General features: G+C 42.5%; 1 protein-coding gene across 2 annotated transcripts in view; it reads left to right on the top strand.

Annotated features, from left to right (window-relative positions):
* The window catches only part of Jarid2 (jumonji and AT-rich interaction domain containing 2), a 241423-nt gene that overhangs the window by 102903 nt on the left and 117836 nt on the right, over positions 1-20684 (top strand). Inside the window, exon 2 of one of the 2 annotated variants that reach the window (XM_070024528.1) lies at positions 6105-6240. In XM_070024528.1, coding sequence (XP_069880629.1) covers positions 6105-6240 — 136 coding nt within the window. Of the gene's footprint in view, positions 1-6104; positions 6241-20684 lie in introns of those variants that run through there. The other variant, XM_070024531.1, reaches the window with a different exon arrangement.

The following is a 20684-nucleotide window of genomic DNA, read 5'->3' as shown; positions in this document are numbered from 1 at the left end:
CATATTTGCCCCACACCTGCTCTATAAGCCACGTTCATGTGGGGTATCCCTGTTAGTTTACACAGGGAATCTTGGATAATCAGCCTTGTCCAGGAGTTGTCTGTCATTGAAAAGTTGCAGCTGAGACAGGTAACTACTCTTGGTGCACTTTTTTTTTAAGCTATTTTTTTTTAATTGTAAAGATACTATACAGAGGGTTACAGTTACATGAGTGAGGTAATGAGTACACTTCCTCTTGAACATTGTTACCCCCTCCATTGTTTTCCCCCTACCATCCTTGGTGCACTTTTTAGCATACCAAAACAAGAATCCAATTTTTATAATGGAGCACTTTTTTTTTTTTCCTTGTCTGTCCACAAAGTGAAGACAGATACTGAACCTGGTACTATTTGGTTTACATTCTTACACACATGGCTTTGTGTTAACTATGTGGGATGTTTTTATTTCACTTTGCAGCTACTTTTTGGAGATTTTATTTGTTTGTAGAGGAGAATATACCATAAAAGAATTTTACAAGGGATGGGAATGTGGCTTAGTGGTAGAGTGCGTGCCTAGCATGCAGGAAGTCATGGGTTCGATTCCTCAGTACCAAATAAACAGAAAAAGCCTGAAGTGGCGTTGTTCAAGTGGTAGAGTGCTAGCCTTGAGCAAAAGAAGTTCGGACAGTGCCCAGGCACTGAGTCTGAGCCCCAAGATTACCCCCCACCCCCCACCCCCCAAAAAAAAAGAATTGTGCAAATGAGAGCTAATAATCCTTGTTGAATTGTTTCCTTTGCTGCTCCATGATGTAGTAAACTTCAGCCCCTTCCTTCTTAGCCTCATCCTCCTTAAGTACCTCTTTCTCCCCTCCCCCACGCCAGTTTCCACATAGAGTTAACTGCAAACTTACTGAGACCCTGTAGTGTGGTGTAACTGCTAGACTGTGTCATAAGTTTAGAATTTGTGTTTGGAAATAGAGATACTCTTGGTTTATGTTGGTCCTGTTCTTGGATAAGGTTCACATGTTTAGATGTAAATTGTCTTTTTAAAGGGTATGTTGGAAATTTACAAAACGAGGGTGTGAGAGACTTGTCACCCTAGAAATTATTAAAGAAATGCATAATATCTTATATTGTGTGTAAGTTCTTAACTTATAACTTACCATCCCTGAGAAGTAAAAGGAAGACCTTTTAGGGAATATTAATATGGATTTGATAATTCTAACAGTCTTGGGGTTTCATCCCCCACCCTGCCTATAGTATGACAGAAATGAGAAAGTACTGTGAAATGGGGGAGATGGATGTTTACACACAAGTCATTTGGTGATCTGATTAAGATGCAGATGCTAAATCAAGTGTAGATTGAGCTAAGGGGCTGCTTAAATTGAATCAGGTGGTTAAGGTTCAGGTGGTCTGAGAGCCCCAGGTTGGAGTTGCAACGATCTGGAGGGTATTCAATTATTTTATCTCTATCCTAGAATTGACCTTTGACCTAAAAGTCTCCTAATCCCTTCTTGTGCTTAACTTCTTCTTGTGTGTATGTGTGTTACAGAGTTTGGAAAACTGCTCAGGATTTTATTCCCATAGAAAATGTTGATAAAACATTTCATAACCGTAACATAAAATTTGCTTCCTGACCAGTTACCCTTTTGACCAGGGATTTTCTGATAATTTAGAAGGGTGGTAAACGTGGCTAAGTCAGAATAAAACCCTGTCACTCTCCCTTTTCAGACCCTCACTGCTCTACCTTCTCTATTAAGCAGACCAGTAAACCATAATAAATGGGGGCTTGGGCTGGTGGGATTTTTTTTTTTTAAAATAGGGCAAAAACACAAACTTCCATCTACAGAGAAGGAGAGAGAGCCACGTTGTCTCACTTGGACAAGAAAGGGGCTAATCTGAATTTGCAAATATTAAAGGCCCAAAGGCTTGAGAATAGTGAGTTATAAACGGTTAGCCTCCAAATGTAATCCTAGACTTTGGAGGGGCCTAGGAGTGTTTGTGTGGGGGGTAATACAAGGTATACATATGGTAAGAAAGATGGAAGGAAGAACAGCCAGTACTGGTAGTATTTGATGAAAGAATTAGCATTTATTAGAAGGGGCATTAGATATGTGCCCAGCATGTCCATATGGACTTGGACTTTGAGTGCTGTCTTCTTGCAGGGATGTAGGTAGTGAAGGCAAGTGTGGTGGTAACCACCATTGTAAGAGGGTCATCTCTAGTTTACAGCGGAGAGTGAGAGGTGTAGCCATGTCTTTTTGCCCTTGTGGATGGTATTGTATGGGGGGAGGCAGTGGTTACAATGATCAACATTGTCATGATGTCAGCCCCTTGACTGTCTACATATTGAATGTTGCCTAAGGTTGAGCGCTGACAAGGCAGGTATAGGTAGTTAAAAGCATGTGTGTTTCCAGGGAAAGCAAGTTGACCTTTGTCAAGTTTAATTGTATTCAAGAATGTTTGTCGAGCTTTGACTGTATAAGACATATTGTAGGAGCTGTATGTAATGCAATGGTCAGCAAGTGAAGTGATCTGAACCCTATAGAGATAAAGGCAGATTCCATAAGATAGTTGTTAACGAAGGGAAAATAGGAAGGAAGTGCTGTATGTAGTGTTTGTGTTTCACCTCCCCTGGCACTAGGGCTTTGTAGAGCATTCATGCGGCACTTCTAAACAAGCAGATCACCACAGCAGAGTGAGTAGAAACTTAAGAATCTTCTTCCTGGACTTCCCATCACACAGATGTGCAGGCCTACCTTTGCCCTCAACACCTGTCATTCTACTAGGATCTCCTGGGGCATGAGAGTGACTCACCATGAGTCTGCAGCTGCAAAAAACCCCAGCTAAATGTCGAAGATTTTGGAGTGATTTTCCTACCCATTGTGTGTCTTGTGCCTGCATTAAGGGATGTGACAAGACTTGACCAGCACTCCAGATTACAAAAGAACGTGTGTGTGTGTGTGTGTGTGTGTGTGTGTGTGTGTGTGTGTGTGACACGCTTGATTTTTACTGTGTAGAATTTGAAACCCTATAATCTGTGTCACGGTTTGCTTCTCCTGTATTTAAAGTACTTTATAGGTGCAATGAAGCTGCTGGTGTCAGTAAGTGAACCTTAAATGCGCCGCTTCCTTGGCGGTAGTTTTCGTCTTGCATGGTTTATGTTTTAATTAGACGTAAGTTGTAGGGGCTAAGTCTCATATCTAGAGCCTGAATCAGGGCAAAGGCACAGGCTTGTCCTGGATGCAGGAGAGTTATTTTGAGACTTCTGTAATTTATAAACTGTGTACATGTAGGAAATAAGTTTGTAATCTCACAGTATTGTTCGTTGTAGAGATGCAAATGAGAAGCATGGGAACTGGGAGGTGGTGAGGAAAATTCTGCCTGACAGTCTTTATGAATCAACCCTTGCTGCTGAAAAGGTAGATTTTGGCCTAACAAGCATTAACTCTGCTTCTAGTTAACTAGCACTCAGTCACAAATATTGTGCTGGGGGAACTTTTCCTGCAAACTCAAGGGAGTTACTGTAAAAATAAATTCAGCCATGTCTTGCTCTTCATATGTTGTGTAGCCAAATCATCGGTGTTTTACTCAGGTTGGTTATTTGAATTCCACAAATGGATTCTGTTCAGAGTGATGCATTTTTGTTTTTTTAATTGTGTGTTTATGGTCTCTAGTGACTTGCCCCTGGTAGAAATTTAGAAATTATTCATATTCTCCTTGTTAGGTCGATGCAATCTCTTAGCTTCCTAGCCTTCAAAGCTTGTTCCTGAACCCCTATCTTGGTATGTAGACTTCGTGGGGCTTTCAAAGAGTCAACAGGAAGACAGTATACCTTGTGCTGCCCAACAATAAAAGTCTTAGCTTGGCAAGCCTACAGGAGAGAAGGACACTGAGCCAGGGGAAGGTGGAAATCTTAAATCCCTTCCTTCCTCTGGCCTTTTTCCCACTTACTATAGAAGATGTAGAATTGCTCTCATTTTAAAAAATCCTTAAAGCTTAACCAGATTGCAGCCAAAGTGACTTAGGGCTTAGAGTCTCAATGTGGTTGGATTTCTGAGATATACCTTGTGTTTATGCAGAGTTTAGGAATTTAAGAGCTGGAAAGGGTTTCTGATAATCTAGCTTATTGATTGACTCCCATGGAGGTTTTGTGTGACCTTCGGTGGCAGGAATAAAAACCATTTCTTTTTTTACAACCCAGTATATCACCTGCAGACTTCCTGTGGGTGACAGTTCTCTCCCTGAACTATCTTGCCATCAGCTGAAGCAGAGGAACGTGTAATCTCTCAAATCCTGCTTTTTACTGAGGATACTAATATTTTCCTTATTCTTTTAAGGTTCACCCCAAGGTAACTGAGAAGCTCCAGTATTTCCATCTTTAAATTGAGCTCTGTTATGAAATGCCTGTGTCTTGAAGTAGTAATGTGATTTTTGTATTACCAGATTGTGGAGACATCAGGTTAAAGGCCCTGAATATCTTTAGCCAAGGGAAACATTGCCAAAAATGATTTTCTTTTCCTTATTGGTTCCTTAAGAAAGGTATTTCTTACCAGTTCTCTCAGTTTACTAACCACAGCTTGCCATTTCTATCTTCCCAGACTTTTTAGGTTTATTTTTAAAATTGAGACAAGATCTTACTTTGTTGCCCTGACTAGACTGGAACTTTTTAATATCCTAGCCAAGGCTGACTTTATAAATGCTCATCCTTCAGCTTTGGCTTTTTCAGTGCTTTAGGCATGTACCACCAACCCTGTTCTAAAACACTAGGGTTGTTGTTCACATGCGCACACACACTTTTTGGTCAGTAAGTGGAGCTTCATGCTCCCTTCTGTCTGCCATCTTTCCAGATTACTTTTGTTTGTTTTGTTCTTGCTTTTTGGTGCTGGTCTTGGGACTTGAGCTCTGGGCCTGCCATTGCTAAGCTGTTTTACTGAAGGCTAGTACTTTACCACTGAGCCATAGCTCCACTCCCAGCTTTTTGGTAATTGATGATAAGACCTTTTTTGGCCTAGGCTAGCTTTGAACCACCATTCTCAGCCTCTGTAGTAGCTAGGATTACTGGCCTGAGCCACCTGCACCCAGCTGAGATTTTTACTAGAACAAAATGTATGAGGTATCCTTCCTTCCTGTCTCCTTCCTTTTTTCCCTTTCTTTCTCTCCCTCCCTCAACCCTCACCCCCCACCACATGGTGCTTTTTCAATTTTCTTTCTTTTGAACATCTTCACTACTGGAATAGTCTGTAGTCTGGTTGCTTGCTTGTTCTTTGGTTTCCTACGCTTCACCCATCTGGCTTTCATTTTATGAAGTCTCCTATCATGATCTTGCATTGGAACTGAATCTCCACATAACAGAGGCATGCTTGTAACCATGCACTCAAGACCTGTTATTAATGCTTATTATTTCCAGGTATTGAATCTAGGGCATCACATATGCTAGACAAGAACTCTGCCTTTGAGTCACATCTCTAGCCCTGTGTCACCATCATTTTTAAAATCATCTCCTTGCTTGTACTTGCTGGGATCTACTGCTATCTTTTCACTGTTCCCTTCTCTTCTTGATGTGTGATTTATTTGTCTAAAAGGCCAGTGCAGTTGGAATTCCATTTCTTACTGAGTTGTAGTCCCTGAGGCTATCACCTATATTTTAGAGTATCTTCTCCCAACATAGACAGTAAAATTGCCCAAACAGTGTAGACAGTAAAATTGCCCAAACAGTGCTACACCTATTTGTGATAATGTGTACAGTCATGTATCAGTCACCTTATAAAACTCCAGGGAGATGGTTCATTACACCTCTGGTTGTGAGTATGAGAACTCCCTTTTCTGATCTTTGCCAGGAATAAAGTATTACTAGTTAATGACTGTGTTTGGATATGGCAGAGTACATAAGAAAGTGAAGTGATAGGTTCTTTTCTGTTTGAGGATTACCTTCAGGTCTATCCAAAAGGGAAATAGACTCACTGGCATGGTATAATTTAAATCTCCGGCACTGGGTTTTATACCAGCATTCACTGAACACTTGTTTGGAATTCATATTTTAAAAAGTATGTTGTGAGTCTGAAGACTTGTTTGCCTGCTCTTTAGTAATGCTTCTTCCTCTTTTTCTTTGTTATATTTCTCCAGGATGACAGTGATGGGATTCCATGGTCAGAAGAAAGGGTGGTACGTAAAGTCCTTTATTTGTCTCTGAAGGAGTTCAAGAATGCCCAGAAGAGGCAGCACGGGGAAGGCATTGCTGGGAGCCTAAAAACAGTGAATGGTGAGTTGACTCTAGTTAGAGTTGGATGTAAACCTCTGTGCACAGCCTTGTTTTTGAATTGGATGTGTTCTGGCAGCTTGGGCTTCTTAAGCTAGGGATCTAATAGCAGCAGGAAGGGCATCCTACTGTGTCTGTACATTTGTTCTTATATTCCTTTACTATGACCTATGAAATAGTATGGTTAAGGTCTGTTTCCTAGTTGGTTGGCTGAATGCAAGGCCAGTTACAGTTTTTTTCCCCCTAGGATCTGTCTTTCTACTCAAGTATGTGTACCTTTGATGACCTTGATGACGTGTGGAGGCTTTACTTCTAGTCTTTGTTTGTTTAAGGAAATGTGTAAATCTGCCCTTCCTCTTCTCTGCCTCTTCCTCTGCCAGCTGCCTTGCCAGTACCTGTTGGCTTCCTTGTTGGTGGGTCTGCACAGGTTGCTAGTGGGCCACACAGTGGGCAGTGCCTCTGGAAGTGCCCTCTTCACAAGTGCAGAGCACATGGGCATCAAAGATGGCGCTGAGAGGGAGTTGAGTGGGCAGAGCCCAATTTACTGTAGAGCACATGGGCAGCAAAGATGGCACTGAGAGGGGGTTGAGTGGGCACAGCCCAATTTACTGTAGAGCACATGGGCAGCAAAGATGGCGCTGGGAGAGAGTAAGTGGGCAGAGCCCAATTTGCCTTACAATCAGTGCCTAACCAGCCCGTGAAGGCTTAGGTGTATGATAGGGTGTGACCTTGACAGTGATTGGTTCTTCTTCCTCCCTTGCCATGCCACCTGCCCTTTTTGGCTTTAAAAAGGGCTGCTCTCTGTTAATAAATGAGTTTTCTACCTGCTGGATTTGGCTCCCCGATGTGTCTGATTGTCTCCCGGGCTGAGGGAGGCTGGGGAACGGGCGAGCGCCGCACTTACCTTTCCTCGGACCCCGTCCATCTTTCGTGGGATGGAGGAAGACCCAACACACAAGTAGTCCTCAAAAGGATCTTGGAAGCTTAGAAGGGAATTGGCTCCTGAGTTTATTACCATGCTCCTTTTTATCTGGGATTGAATGATTTTAGGAGAAACTCTCTCAAAAGAATTTAAAGACTAATAATTGGTTGTATTGTCCTTCTGAGAAAGCAATTGCTGTGATATTCTCCAGCCTTTCAGAGGCAAGGAGAAGGCAAGGAGAGTGAGGAACAGGAGACCCTGTTCTTGTCTTGGAAGCTCAGCTCAGATTTTGGGAGAGTCATTATAAATACTGGGTCCTTGATTTTTGTTAGGGTGCAAAATAAACAGGCTTTCAGTATCTTTCCACCTGCTTTCTTCCTTCCTTCCTTCCTTCCTTCCTTCCTTCCTTCCTTCCTTTCTTTCTTTCTTTCTTTCTTTCTTTCTTTTTTTTTGGGTCCAGTCGTGGGCCTGAACTCTGGGCCTGGGCGCTGTCCCTCAGCTCTTCAGCTCAAGGCTAGCACTCTACCATTTGAGCCACAGCGCCACTTCCGGCTTTTTTCTTTTTGCTTATGTGGTGCTGAGGAATCGAACCCAGGGCCTCATGCATGCAAGGCAAGCGCTCTACCACTGAGCCACCTTCCCAGCCCTCCACCTGCTTTCATTGTAAACTGAGTTGCCCTCCAGTCTCTTGTGGAAGTAGTACTCACCTGTTACCTACCTGCTTCCATAGCATCCAGGCAGGACTTTCTAAGGCCATCTCTGAACTCCGTGTTCACCCAGTGTGTCTCCCTCTCTTAAGACTGTTCTGTAACTATTTTGTGACTTAAAAGATCCTGCCCCTAGGTTTTCTTCTTTATGTATGACTTGGCTTTGAAAGTCAGCCATGAAGGTTGTAGCTCTGACATCTTTGTTCTGTGTTGTCGCCTCCTTTGTCTTCCCCTTTCACTCATCTGAGTCAGTAAAAACTGTATGGGTAAGACCCATTTGGAAAGTTATAGAATGCATTTTTATAAATATACACCTTGGACTCATTCTGTTTCCTAAAGGAGGGTGTGTGTGTGTGTGTGTGTGTGTGTGTGTGTGTGTGTGTGTGTGTGTGTGTGTGTGTGTGTGTGTGTGTGTGTGTGTGTGTGTGTGTGTGTGTGTGTGTGTGTGTGTGTGTGTGTGTGTGTGTGTGTGTGTGTGTGTGTGTGTGTGTGTGTGTGTGTGTGTGTGTGTGTGTGTGTCAGTCGTGGGGCCTGATCTCTGGGCCTGGGCACCGTCCTTCAGCTCAAGGCTAGAGCTCTACCACTTGAGCCACAGCACCACTTCTTGCTTTTTCTGCTTATGTGGTGTTGAGGAATCAAACCCAGCGCCTCATGCATGCAAGGCAAGCACTCTACCACTGAGCCACCTTCCCAGCCCCAAGGAGCTCTTTTTATATAGGTCTTCTGCAGAATGGTAACCCATCTAGTGCTTGCTTGTCATGTTGTAGCTATGTATTTATGGAGAGAACATTTGACATGGCAGTTTGTTGTAACAGCTTCATAGCTCACATTATTTTGTCTGAGGCTGGAGATGGAATGAAAATGAGGTGATTGGGTTCCTTAGTAGGAATAATTTTTGAAGAACAGTCTTGTTCCTGCTCTCCAGAAGGGGCGATATCTTAGTACTTCTTTGAATCTCTGACAAAGAATAATGCAATGCAGTCTTTCCTAACTGGGAAGCACCAGGTTTTAGGATGACATAATAGGGTTTAGTAGTGGTAGGATTTGGGTAAGTGAATACAGACTAAAGTGAATCATAAGAAACAACCTATGCTGGTGTCATCTGGATTTAGATCTGACACCACAGACAATGTGGTATTGTAGAAGAAACTCTGATCATGGTTGTGAAACATATCTTCACTGGGATTTGGGATTAAAGACTTTATTCTTGGTTCCCTTTCATAGTGAAAGGTTAGCTGGGGATATTTTGTTTTTTACCCTGATAGATATTCTTGTCTTTAAACTGCTGACACAGAGGCTTGGGTTTTGGGTTTTGGAATTGCTGGGCACACGCCATTTTTCTGGTTGGTGTAGATGTTTGTTTAGGCAGCTTTCCAGGGCCACCTTTTGGTTACTTTACATATCAGGTTTCTCTGGCAGTTTTGAGTAAAAGCATCTCCTTGTTTTACAACTTAAGAATCTTGAACTTGCCTTAGAACTTAAGAACCTTGAAGGCAACTACCATAGTAAAACAAAGTGTGCATTCTTGTTTGGGAGGGTTACCAGGAAGCACTCAGAATTAACAACTGGAAAGCAGGAATAACACCTCTTGGTCAGAGGATGCACTTATCCCCCAGATCTGTGGAATGTTTCCGTGGGCAGGCACCTCAATATCTGAAGGAGTAGGGAGCATGTAAGGGTTTTTGATGCAGCTGAGGTGGCAATGGGCTGAATTGTAATGGCAAGCTGTGCTCTCTGTGGATACACTTAGATACACAGATCAGATCACATTTACTTTGGGCTTGGATGAATGCTTAGTAGGCCTGCCTGTCCCAGGAGAAAATATTATCCTTCATGTCTGAGGTGGAAGAGGGGAGGGGGAAGCAGGATGACTGATGACATTTTTCAGGTTAGGTTTTTCATGTAAACTTTAAAAGCAACCTATGTGAAGTGTTGTTTTCCTCTGAAAGTTGAAATGATTCCATTTGCCATTTTTTCTCCCCGTTTTGGTCAGTCATGGGGCTCGAACTCAGGACCTGGGTGCCATCCCTGAGCTCAAGTCTAGCCCTCAACCACTTTGAGCCACAGTTACACTCTTTTTCTGGTGGTTAATTGGAGATAAGGAGTCTCTGCTGGGACTTTCTGGCCCTGGGTTGGCTTTGAATGGCAATCCTCAGATCTCAGCCTCTTGAGTAGCTAGGATTACAGATGTGAGTTACCAGTGCCTAACTCCATTTGTGCATAGTGTGTGTGTGTGTGTGTGTGTGTGTGTGTGTGTGTGTGTGTGTGTGTGTGTGTGTGCACGTGTGTGCGCGCGTGTGCATGCACTTGCACATATGCCAACATTATTTGGTAATAAAGTTAATTTGGTGATAAAGCGTATGTATGGAGCAGAATAGGCCAGCACGGTAATAGGAACCTAGAGATAAGGTGGTGACAGGAGGCTTTTTAGGCCTGTGCTTTTTAGCTTGGGGATCTTAGGCCATGGCATGCTCTGAGAGTCCTGACATTTTTATCTGTTAGTGTATAGAATTGTCTTGTGAATGTTATGTATGCTACTGACTTTGCTAAAGCCAGATAGCTATTTATTTTATAATAGTAGAATCAGAACTATTTCTCAACTTACATATCTCTGTATCTAGTTTGTAATTTGCAACATAGAATGTGTGGAATTACACCAAATCTTTGCGACTATAATGTTGGAAACAAGGTGCTTTATATATTTTTTTTCCTCCACAATTTGTTAACAAAGGTTTTCTGGGTTGGATTGGCTAGAGTCTCCTGGGGAAATTCATTAAAAAAAAACCATAATATTTTACATCAACAATAGAATGGACTTGACATAATTTTTATCTAATTTAAAAACAAATTGACATCACTTTTGCTAAATTACTGGCATGCTGGCATGATGAGCGAGCAGCCCTTTGCCCTTATCACTTATGTGAAGGGGTCTCGGTGTCTAGTGCTTGTTAATAGCAAACTAACAGCATAGCTTGTATCTGAGTGGTTGAACTCAGCCTGCCCATTTCTGCAGGTCTGGTAGAATTGGAATAACACAAGCAGACAGAAGATAGAAGGACCTTCTTTTTATGTCATGAAATCCATGTCTGCCATCCATCTTGCTTTTGTGCTTTTGAAGTAACAGGGACTGAATTCTTTTGCCTTACCAGAGAGGTAGAAAATACAATTCTTGAACAGTCTCACTGATTGCACGTGTTCGATTTGGACCTATCATTACTGCTTGTTGGCTGTAGCTAGGTGTAGAGGAGAACTAGTACTACGATTCATAGATTGTGAGCTTTCTGTCTACTTCTTGCTGCAGATAATGCCACTTTTCATGTCTATAATAAAGTGACAAAAGCTTTGGAAAGGACTGGCAGAGGCTGACACCTTGGCCACTCTTTGAGGGCCCTTGGCCTACTGGGGCTGAAATTAGGGACATTTAAATAATAACATGCTACACAAATAATAAGTACACATAATTACACAGTAAGAAAGGGGAGCTATTAGCTGTATTTGAATTTCATTTGCTTCCTGTAAATGTCATCTCAAATCAGTAAACCCTTTGGCCAGTGAATCAGTGTTGAATACATTCAAGAGAAAGTCCTTTCCTTTGGATTTAAAGGAATCCCCCAGCCCCCTGAAATCTTAGTCCAGACAGGAATGGGCAGCCAATCTGTTATTCGTATTTGCCATTTACTGTTCTAATATTTTACCTGTGTATACTCTAAAAATCATCAGAACAGACTTTTCTAGATGCAGAAACAGTAAACTAAGATTAGAATAGCAGAGTTTGCCTATTTAGCTAAGAATTAACAGAACCAGGATATAAAGCCAGGTTTTTGAATTAGAGCTTCCAAGTGTGTAACCACCACTTAGATAAATAGAAACAAATTTTGGAACTTCCTATAAAGATGGGATTCTGAAAGCAAGACTTTGTAGGAGGGATTTTTTAAAGAAGCAGTTTCCTTTTGAAGGCAGTAAGTGACATTGTTCATTGAGAAAAACCTCAGGTAGGGAATGCTAAGTAAACACTGAAATGAACATGTTTCCAGGCCTTATTATTTTTATTTTTATTTTATTTATTTATTTATTTATTTTTGTTGGTCATGGGGCCTGAACTCGGCCTGGGCGCTGTCCCTCAGCTCTTCAGCTCAAGGCTTGCACTCTACCACTTGAGCCACAGTGCCACTTTGGGCCTTTTCTGCTTATGAGGAATCGAACTCAGGGCTTCTTGCATGCAAGGCAAGCACTCTACCACTGAGCCACTTTCCCAGCCCAATATTTTTTCTTTTTTTCTTTTTTTTCTTTTTGGTCGGTCATGGGGCTTGAACTCTGGGCCTAGATGGGCTTTATTATTTATTTTGAATTATTTTTATTGAATTGATAGAGTGAATACAAGATTACATTTCTGATTCATTACTCTCCTTTTTTTTGTCCAAGACACACAGATGAGTTATTTCCTTCTTCACCTAGAGATTTATATGTTGGATACTCTTGACCATCAGCAAGCTGGATGTCACAGGAGGGGGCTAATCTACTGCCAATGACCCATGTTAGAAAAACAGATACAAGGCATTCCTCAATACCCCCAACTACCTGCTCCCAAGGAAGCAAATTTAAAATTCCTGTTCAAATCTATTCATCTTGCTCAAAGATTCCTAGTGTTCACAGAATGAAACTTGGGCCCAGCTTCTTCAATACTTGTGAGCCAAATATAAAAGCCATGGTGCCAGGCGCCAGTGGCTCACGCCTGTAATCCTAGCTACGCAGGAGGCTGAGAGCTGAGGATCATGGTTCAAAGCTAGCCCCGGCATGTCGGTAAAAACTCTTATCTCCAATAAACCACCAGAAAACTGGAAGTGGTTCAGTGGCTCAAGTGGTAGAGTGCTAGCCTTGAGCTGAGGGATAGCACCCAGGCCCAGAGTTCAAGCACCATGACTGACCCCCTTAACCCCCCCCCCCAAAACAAACAAACAAACAAACTATGGTGTAGCCAGGTGCTGATGACTCACGCCTGTAATTATAGCGACTCAGAAGGCTGAGATCTGAGGATCATGGTTCAAAGCCAGCCTGGGCTGGAAAGTCCATGAGACTCTTAGCTGGAATTAGCCACCAGAATAACAGAAGTGGCTCTGTGGCTCAAGTGGTAGAGCATTCACCTGGGTTCAAGCCCCACGACTAACACCCCCCCCCAAAAAAAAAAAAAAGCCATGGCGTTTTGCTTGGCCAATAGCTGTTTTTCCATGGAGCCATAATTGATGTGCGTTGCCTGCTCATGAGGGTGCATGCTTACCTGGACTTAGACAGGGACTCACCTTTTCCTTCTGTTTGTTTGCTGACCCTTGGTCCCCCTGTATGTATTGTTCTGTACCTGTCCCCTCCCACACGTATGGATTTGAACTCAGAGCTTTGAACTTGCTAGGCAAGGGTCTATTTCCTTTGAGTCCAAAGTCCATCTTTTCTTCTCTTTTTTTTCTTTAAATAGGAAAGACATTCCTCCTGAAGAAAGCAATGAGTCAGCTCTGTGCCTCCCTACATGGCCTACACTGAGCTCATGTGTGCCAGGGCTCGTCCCATAGGGACCACCAACTGGCAGCAGCTGCAGCTTGGGCACACAGTTGCGTTCTCTGAAGCCCTCTTTTCCTGACACCTTTCTTTCCTTCTGTTGTGTGCCGTTGATGTGCGAGACACAACTCTGGGTGGAAGAAAGGCAGGGGGGCAAGAAGGGCAAATGCAATTCGTTGAAGACAACTGAATTTGCATTTTTTGTTTAAAAATGAAGCTACATCTATCCTGAACAGAGGCATTTTTGACAAAGCTTCATCTCTTTCTCTAGATTGTGTTTTATTATTCAGTCTGTTTGTGACTTGTTACATAGACAAGCCATTTCTATATAGAATCTCTATTTAGTCACTTTGGAGGATTTAGTTGATAGCCGGTGTTGTAAGGTCAAGTTGCTTATTTTATGATTATTTTTTATTTTGGTACTGGGGCTTGACCTCAGAGCCTTGTAGTCTCCTTTGTCCTTTTTATTCAAGGCTGGCACTCCACCATTAAGCCACACATCTGCTTCTGGCTTTTTGCTGGTTAATTGGAGATCACAGTCATGGGCTTTTCTGTCTGGGCTGGCTTTGAATCTCAGTTCTCACATCTCAGCCTCACAAGTAGCTAAGATTACAGTCATGTGTCACCAGTGTCAGGTTCAAGTTGCTTATTTCAGAGCATCTCTTACTTTATTTATTTCATCTGTCCTATCTAAGATACAGAGCAAACACGCTACCAATGATTATAATAATGAGACAGTTTTTGCTTCCAGAGATTCATATTTTAACATGAGGAAAAAATGTGTGACTAAAAATAGGTGAAGTACAAAATGTACTATAGATTGAAATAGTCACTTTAGAAATCAACAGAGGTATACATGTCTGGTCTGGTGTGAACAGATCAACAGAAAGGCAGCTGATGTCAAAGGCTCATATGTGAAGTACCAGGGAAAGCCTTGAAAGACGGGGGAATTTTCTGAGCAGAGATCCAGATTGGACAAAGATGATGTTGGTGAAGGGTAGAGGCAAGGAAACATACTGCACTGGAGAGTTGATGTCAGATCCACTGGGACAGATGGCTGTCTGTGGTGGTTGGTTTTTGTGGCTTGGTCATGTATTTGGCACCAAGGGAGTGATGTGCAAAATTAAGAATTGCTAGAAACAGGAAGGGTCTTTTCAGAGGCATATAGGTCAAACTCATCTTTTTACAGATGAGGAATTTTTGAGCCTTGATGAGAAGCTTAACTGGAAGGAATGGATCATGCTGAAGACTGATTGGAACCAGAAATCCAATTTAAATAACAGTGAGGCGCCGAGCTTCCCAGTAGGCACAGCTGTGGGCATGTATTTCATGGAGTGTTAAGGATGGAGGTGCCTGTGGAGGTTAATATGTTCTTCTTTTGGGTCACTTTGTGCCTGACACTCACTGGCCTGGTTCTCTCAGCTAGTCTTCATTGTTACTTCTGTCAGCCTGGATCTCTTTCTCTCTGATTACATCATCATTCTGACAGCTTGGACTGTTTAGTGGGGCATGCTACACAGGTAGTGCCACCTGAGAGAGGAACCACATGTATGAGGTGTGTGTGTGTGTGTGTGTGTGTGTGTGTGTGTGTGTGTGTGTGTGTGTGTGTGCGTGTGTGTGTGTGTGCGTGTGTGTGTGTGCGTGTGTGTGCGCATGCTCAGCTTTAGTTAGGCCTGTCCCTGCTTGTTTTTACCAAAGCTTTTAAATTCCTAGCTGCAGTGTACATTGTGGGCCAAGAAGATAAGAATCCACTAGAGTCTGGAGGTTTGTTTATAGTTCAAGTTCCTCCTTATAAGGGCCTTCCTATCTCTAGGCAACTTGCCTCTTTGAGCACCAAACCATTCTCCTTGTTCCCCCTCCCTGAAGGCACCACTCTAGAAAGGATCTCTCCTTCCTTCATCATTTACTGTTTTTTCTTAGAGTATTCCCACCATTATACAAAATGTGTTATTTCTCCCAGAAGAAAATAAACCTTCTCTTGACCCTGTGTCTTATGCTACTTCATCACTGTTTTTGTAGCAAAATGCCTTGGAAGAAAATGTCTAGATGATATGTTTCCACGTACTATTTATATTCGTATTAAAATTTCTAGCCCTCCCTCTGCTGTGTTGTTTTTAGGCATAGTCTTGCCATGTATGTAGCCCAGCGTAGCCTCATTCTTAGTCTTCTATCTCAGCATCTGGAATGTTGGGATTACAGGCAAGCATCACTATGCTTGGTCTTCCTCCACTCTTTTTAGAAAATTGCCTAACAAATTCAATAATGACCTTCATACCTCTTTTCCCTCTCCACTCCCACCCCTAATGGTAACTGTTCATCACTGTGGATTTTAGTTGTTCACTCTGATGCTTTTGACATGGTTTAACATGTACTGAACTCCAGACTTGACTGACTTCTCTACAGTTGGATTTCCCCACTGGCCTCCTAAACTTAAGATATCTCAAAGCCAATTTCTTCACTGACTCACTGCCTGTCTCTCCCTTTGCTAATAAATAGTTCTTTCTTTCACTTGCTGGGACTTTCTCCATCCCCAGCCCCCATTCCTCTCTTTATTTGAGACTCACAATGCCCGGAGAGCTTGAGTGTACACTATCACCACCATGGTTCTAGGTACCATGACCTCTAAGTATTGCAGCTCTTCATACTCTGACAGCAGCTGCCTCTGTTTCCCTGTATATCACCAGCAAGTCAAGTCCCGCCAGGCCTCTATGCCTCTGAGCTGTTTCTGTATTTCTCTCAATATGAAAGCTAGATGTTTGTACCTTGCTATTGAATGTGGCCCCCGGTGTCTAGTCTCATCTTCTCTCTCACTTTGTCCCACTAATTCTACTTTGCTGTTACTCCAGGAACACCCGCCACTCTCACTTTTGCTCTTGCTGATGATCATTGTCTCTGATACCTGTAGGACTTCAGCTCTGCATTTTACGTTCTGGTTCTGGTGTTCTCTTAACTGGAAGGTTCTTCCTTGAATCATACTTTTGTTCCTATGATACCTTTCTGTATGTTTCTCACCACCTGACATTAATTAGAATGTGTTGTTCCTCCCTACAGTAGTAGATTGTAAGTTCTTTGGAGTGAAAAATGTTCATTTGTGTCAAACATCACTCTAACCCTAGTGCAGAGTGTTGTCCAAAGCTATGTTGTTTTGGTGCGTGAACCTTCAGAGAGCTTGCCTGTCACCGCCTTGTCCCACCTGCCAGCACTCCTTTTGGTCCTGCTGCAGATAGGCTGCTCTCTGTTCATGGGGGTCTGCCATGGAGACCTGGAGACTCCAGGTTTCAGTTTGCTTAGATTTACCTATAGACAGACACTACAGCAATGGGTTTTGCATTCTCAGAACTGGGTTGTCATTGTGTCCCTTTGGATGTCTGCAGAGGAACACCAAGGGCATTGGTGGTGGTTTAAGTTAAACTTGGGCTTTTAAGAAATGAAAAGCCTAATTTTTCTTTTTTTTTTTTTTTTTTTGGTCGGTCATGGGGCTTGAACTCTGGGCCTGGGCACTGTCCCTCAGCTCTTCAGCTCAAGGCGAGCGCTCTACCACTTGAGCTACAGCGCCACTTCCGGTTTTCTGGTGGTTTATTGGAGATAGGAGTCTCACGGTTTCTCCTGCCCGGGCTGGCTTTGAACCGCGATCCTCAGATCTCAGCCTCCTGAGTAGCTAGGATTATAGGCGTGAGCCACCAGCGCCCGGCAAGCCTAATTTTTCATAGCTGATATTTTTCCATTTTTCTAGATTAGTGGGTGATGTAACTTATGCCATGCCAAGAGATGGTCAAATCAAGATTTGAACTCCCAAGTCTTAATTCTGGCTCATATTATATCATACATGTGAAAGTGGAGGTCAAGTCACATATCTCGTATATAACTTAGGTTTTGACACAAGTGTACTCCAGCACAGTTAATTAGTTGAGATACAGTATTTCTCTGTTACCCCAGGAAGTTTCCTTGTACCCCACCTAGTTTACTTGACTTCTTGAAAGGTGTACTTGTTTTAGGGGTTGTCAATGTTTTGGTTTATCTTTGTAGGAGATTTTATGATATATTTGTATGCCCTAAGTGGTGGGCTACAAGTCTAAAGGGGTCATTCATAGCCTTTGTGGGCCTCCTGATGGCATTTGGATAATAACTCTATGAATGGAGGAAGATGGTGGCATTCTGGGGGACTGATCATGTCTTTAGCTGGTATCATAGTTGTAGTGTGAAACTGCTATTCACGTTCAGAGCAGATGAGCATTGCAGCTGTTTTACTTTTAGATCCTCTTCACTGTTACCTTTCTCTTGTAGTATGTTAGCACTGTGGATGGTCTGTGAATATTAGGAATACTCAACTCAAGTTTATTTATTAGGAATTCTAGAACAGGACACATATACACACACATCAGCTTGGGCTGTCATAACAAAGCATTATAGAGTGGGTAGCTTACACAACAACTTGCTCATTTGAGATCCAGGCTAAGGTGTCTTGCCATTTCAGTTCCTCTTGACTTCTTTCTTCTGGGGTGTTCCTCATGTGATGACAAGAAAGCTGTCTCTTCCTCTTTACCCATATCATCTCACTTTTCATTTTCGACCTGTACAGGTCCTTCTGAAAACAAAGCATTTAATCTATGACAAATAGCTTTTATTTCAATTGTAGATTAAATCAATTTCCGTATTAATCTGCATTATGTGTTTTCTTTTATGCTTATATGACCTTAGAACATTAAAATAAAAAAAACAAGCTATTTGGCTACTGAGTTGTTGTTCCTCTTAGTTGGGTGGAATTAAATTTGGACATTTATTTCGACATTGATTTGCTGAGTGCCTGCTGTTATGAGTGGTTTAACCTAAATCCTTCAGTTAAAAGGAAGAAAACAGATTGACACAGAAAAGGAGCCAGTGTGGAAGGCAGTGAGGACCCTTTCTGGGGCTCTGTGTTCTAAAATGACCCATGTTGTCATCCCTGACCCAGTGTTGTCTCCCCGCTCTCCTCACCCCCACCTCCTCACCCCCCATCCCCAGCCAGGGTTTGAGAGGTATTGGTCAGTGATGGTCCTAGAAGAACTTTTGGTACTCAGAGATTATTTAAGGGAAAATGGTGAGATAAATTGAGGACTTTTGAGGTTGAGGACATGGTGCTATTGTTCAGTGATTCACATGTAGTGAGAATACTACGTAGTATGTCAGTGCTTTCCCTCCACTTTAACTCCTCAACCCTCAACGTATACTGACTGAAAGGGCAAAGCCCCTGTGGGCTCACCAGATAGGCCTGCATTCAGCCAGAGGTGATTTGCGCTTGAATAGGATTTGCTTATCGGTGTTCATTCTTGTAAAATGATAATGCCACCCACCAGAAAAAGGCCTCATGTGTTTTTTAAGTCTGACCCATTTCATGCTTTGAACTCTCTGATGTGTGTATTGATGGAGCTTTAATTACTATCAGATTTACCACAATGGACTCATGCAGTTTTGCTGTGCTTGCAAATTTTCTGAGATCCCATTCTCCTTCATATTCAGAGAACCTTTATTTAGCTTTTGGAAAAAACCTTGTTATTATTTGAGCCACATTAAATGTTTAAGGTCCTATATGATATGTTTTTAAAGCTTGAAGGCATGCTTTTGGGAAGTGATCCCACAGACCATAAATCCCTTAATTTAACATTTATTTCTAATCTCATCTGCTGCCAAATCTTATGTATCCTCTTGTTTTCCTTTGCAGATGATTATGTAAAATCTCAGAGTTAGCCTCTTAATTATATCTTCTCCAAACGTCACAGTAGTACACAGATTTCTCACTTGAGGATGCTTGGGGCAGGGTGAGTGGGGGCACAGATGGAGAGAGAGAAAGGAGCTCTTTTTTATAACCCAACACCTGCCTGTCAGGACCGTCACCCATGTTAGCCTAGCCTTGGGAATAAATCAGCAAGGCTGATACTGTGTGGTTCTATCCATATCCTTAAGAGAGCGGCTGCTCAGGCCTCAGTTTCTTGTGATTCCACACTTCTTCAAGCTGTTTCAAACTATTCTTGTGCCATTCACATTTTGGATAGAATTGCTGACTTGGTTCTGTAGAGGAGCTTTATGGTCTCTACTTAGAAATAACAAAAGCAGTATACAAATTATTCCAAACATTCTCCTTCCTTGTTTCTGCTGTTTGGACCTCTACCTATGAACACATGTGTTAAAAAAGTTCCTTCTTCCTATAGTGACTCTAGGTAGAGATGAGGGGTGTTTTATCCCAAGCCCTGCATGCTGCAGGCCTCTCCCCTCTCCCCCCAATAAATCTACAAGTTGAACTATTCCTCTCTAGATGTGATTCGGACAGGCACCACACTAGTAGACATAGTCATAGGGAATGTATAAGACCAGGTAAGGGAGATTCATCTGCAGTATACCTTGTCTGTTCTTCATTCATTTCAGACCACTTTGCCTTGCGTTATTTGAAAAGGACCCATCCATTGCTCAGTTGGAAAGTTTTCCAGAGTTTATGGGGTGTGCTGGAAGGCTCTCAGCTGGCACTTTCTGAATCCCTAAGGAAAATATTGGCACACACATACTCTACTCTCCGCCTGAACCCTTCTTATAAATCAAGAAGCTGAGAATAAGGAAGTCTTTGCACTGGAAGGTGGGGGTGGGCCCTGGGGGTGGGGGGTGCATTGAAGCCTATAGGAGATCCTGCCATTATCCCATGTTAAGACAATGGGCTGTTACAGTACAGTAGCCTTCTCCCCCCCTACCCCCCATGCTGCACAGCCCTTCAGTTCATCTGCCTGCCACTCAGAATTCAAGTCTCTACTGAGTGTTATTCACAGTGTGTTTCCACTAGAGTTCCTTTTTCCCTAGAAAGATGTTTGTAGGTTTAAGTTTTCTTCTTTGACAGTTTAAGAAGGGAAGTGTTGAGGTGCTTTATTCAACAACAGGGGTGTTACTTTCTGTCAAAGAATTGACTTATTCTCATCTTTGCTTTCCTTTGGGATGGGCTGCCTCCCCCTTTTCAGGGGAAAAGAGCAGAAGTATGTGGAGGTTGGGTACAGTGGCTCCCAGTTGTAATCCTAGCTACTCAGGTGACAGACATCAGGAGGATAGAAGTTTGAAGCCAGTCAGAGAACTTTGAGATTCCAGTCACCAACAAGGAGCAGGGCTAGAGCCATGGCTCAAGTGATAGACTGCCACCCAAGAGAAAGCAAGTCAAGTAGTGGGATACCTTGAATTCAAAATCCTGTTTTTTCCCGCCCCCTCACCTTTCAAAAGAAAAAGAGTAAGAGTGTGCAGTTGATTTATTGTTCTCTTAC

This window comes from Dipodomys merriami, unplaced genomic scaffold (genome assembly GCF_024711535.1).
Source record: "Dipodomys merriami isolate MVZ:Mamm:240054 unplaced genomic scaffold, mDipMer1.0.p SCAF_16, whole genome shotgun sequence".
Lineage (NCBI taxonomy): Eukaryota > Metazoa > Chordata > Mammalia > Rodentia > Heteromyidae > Dipodomys > Dipodomys merriami.
This window is presented reverse-complemented; position numbering and strand designations above follow the sequence as displayed.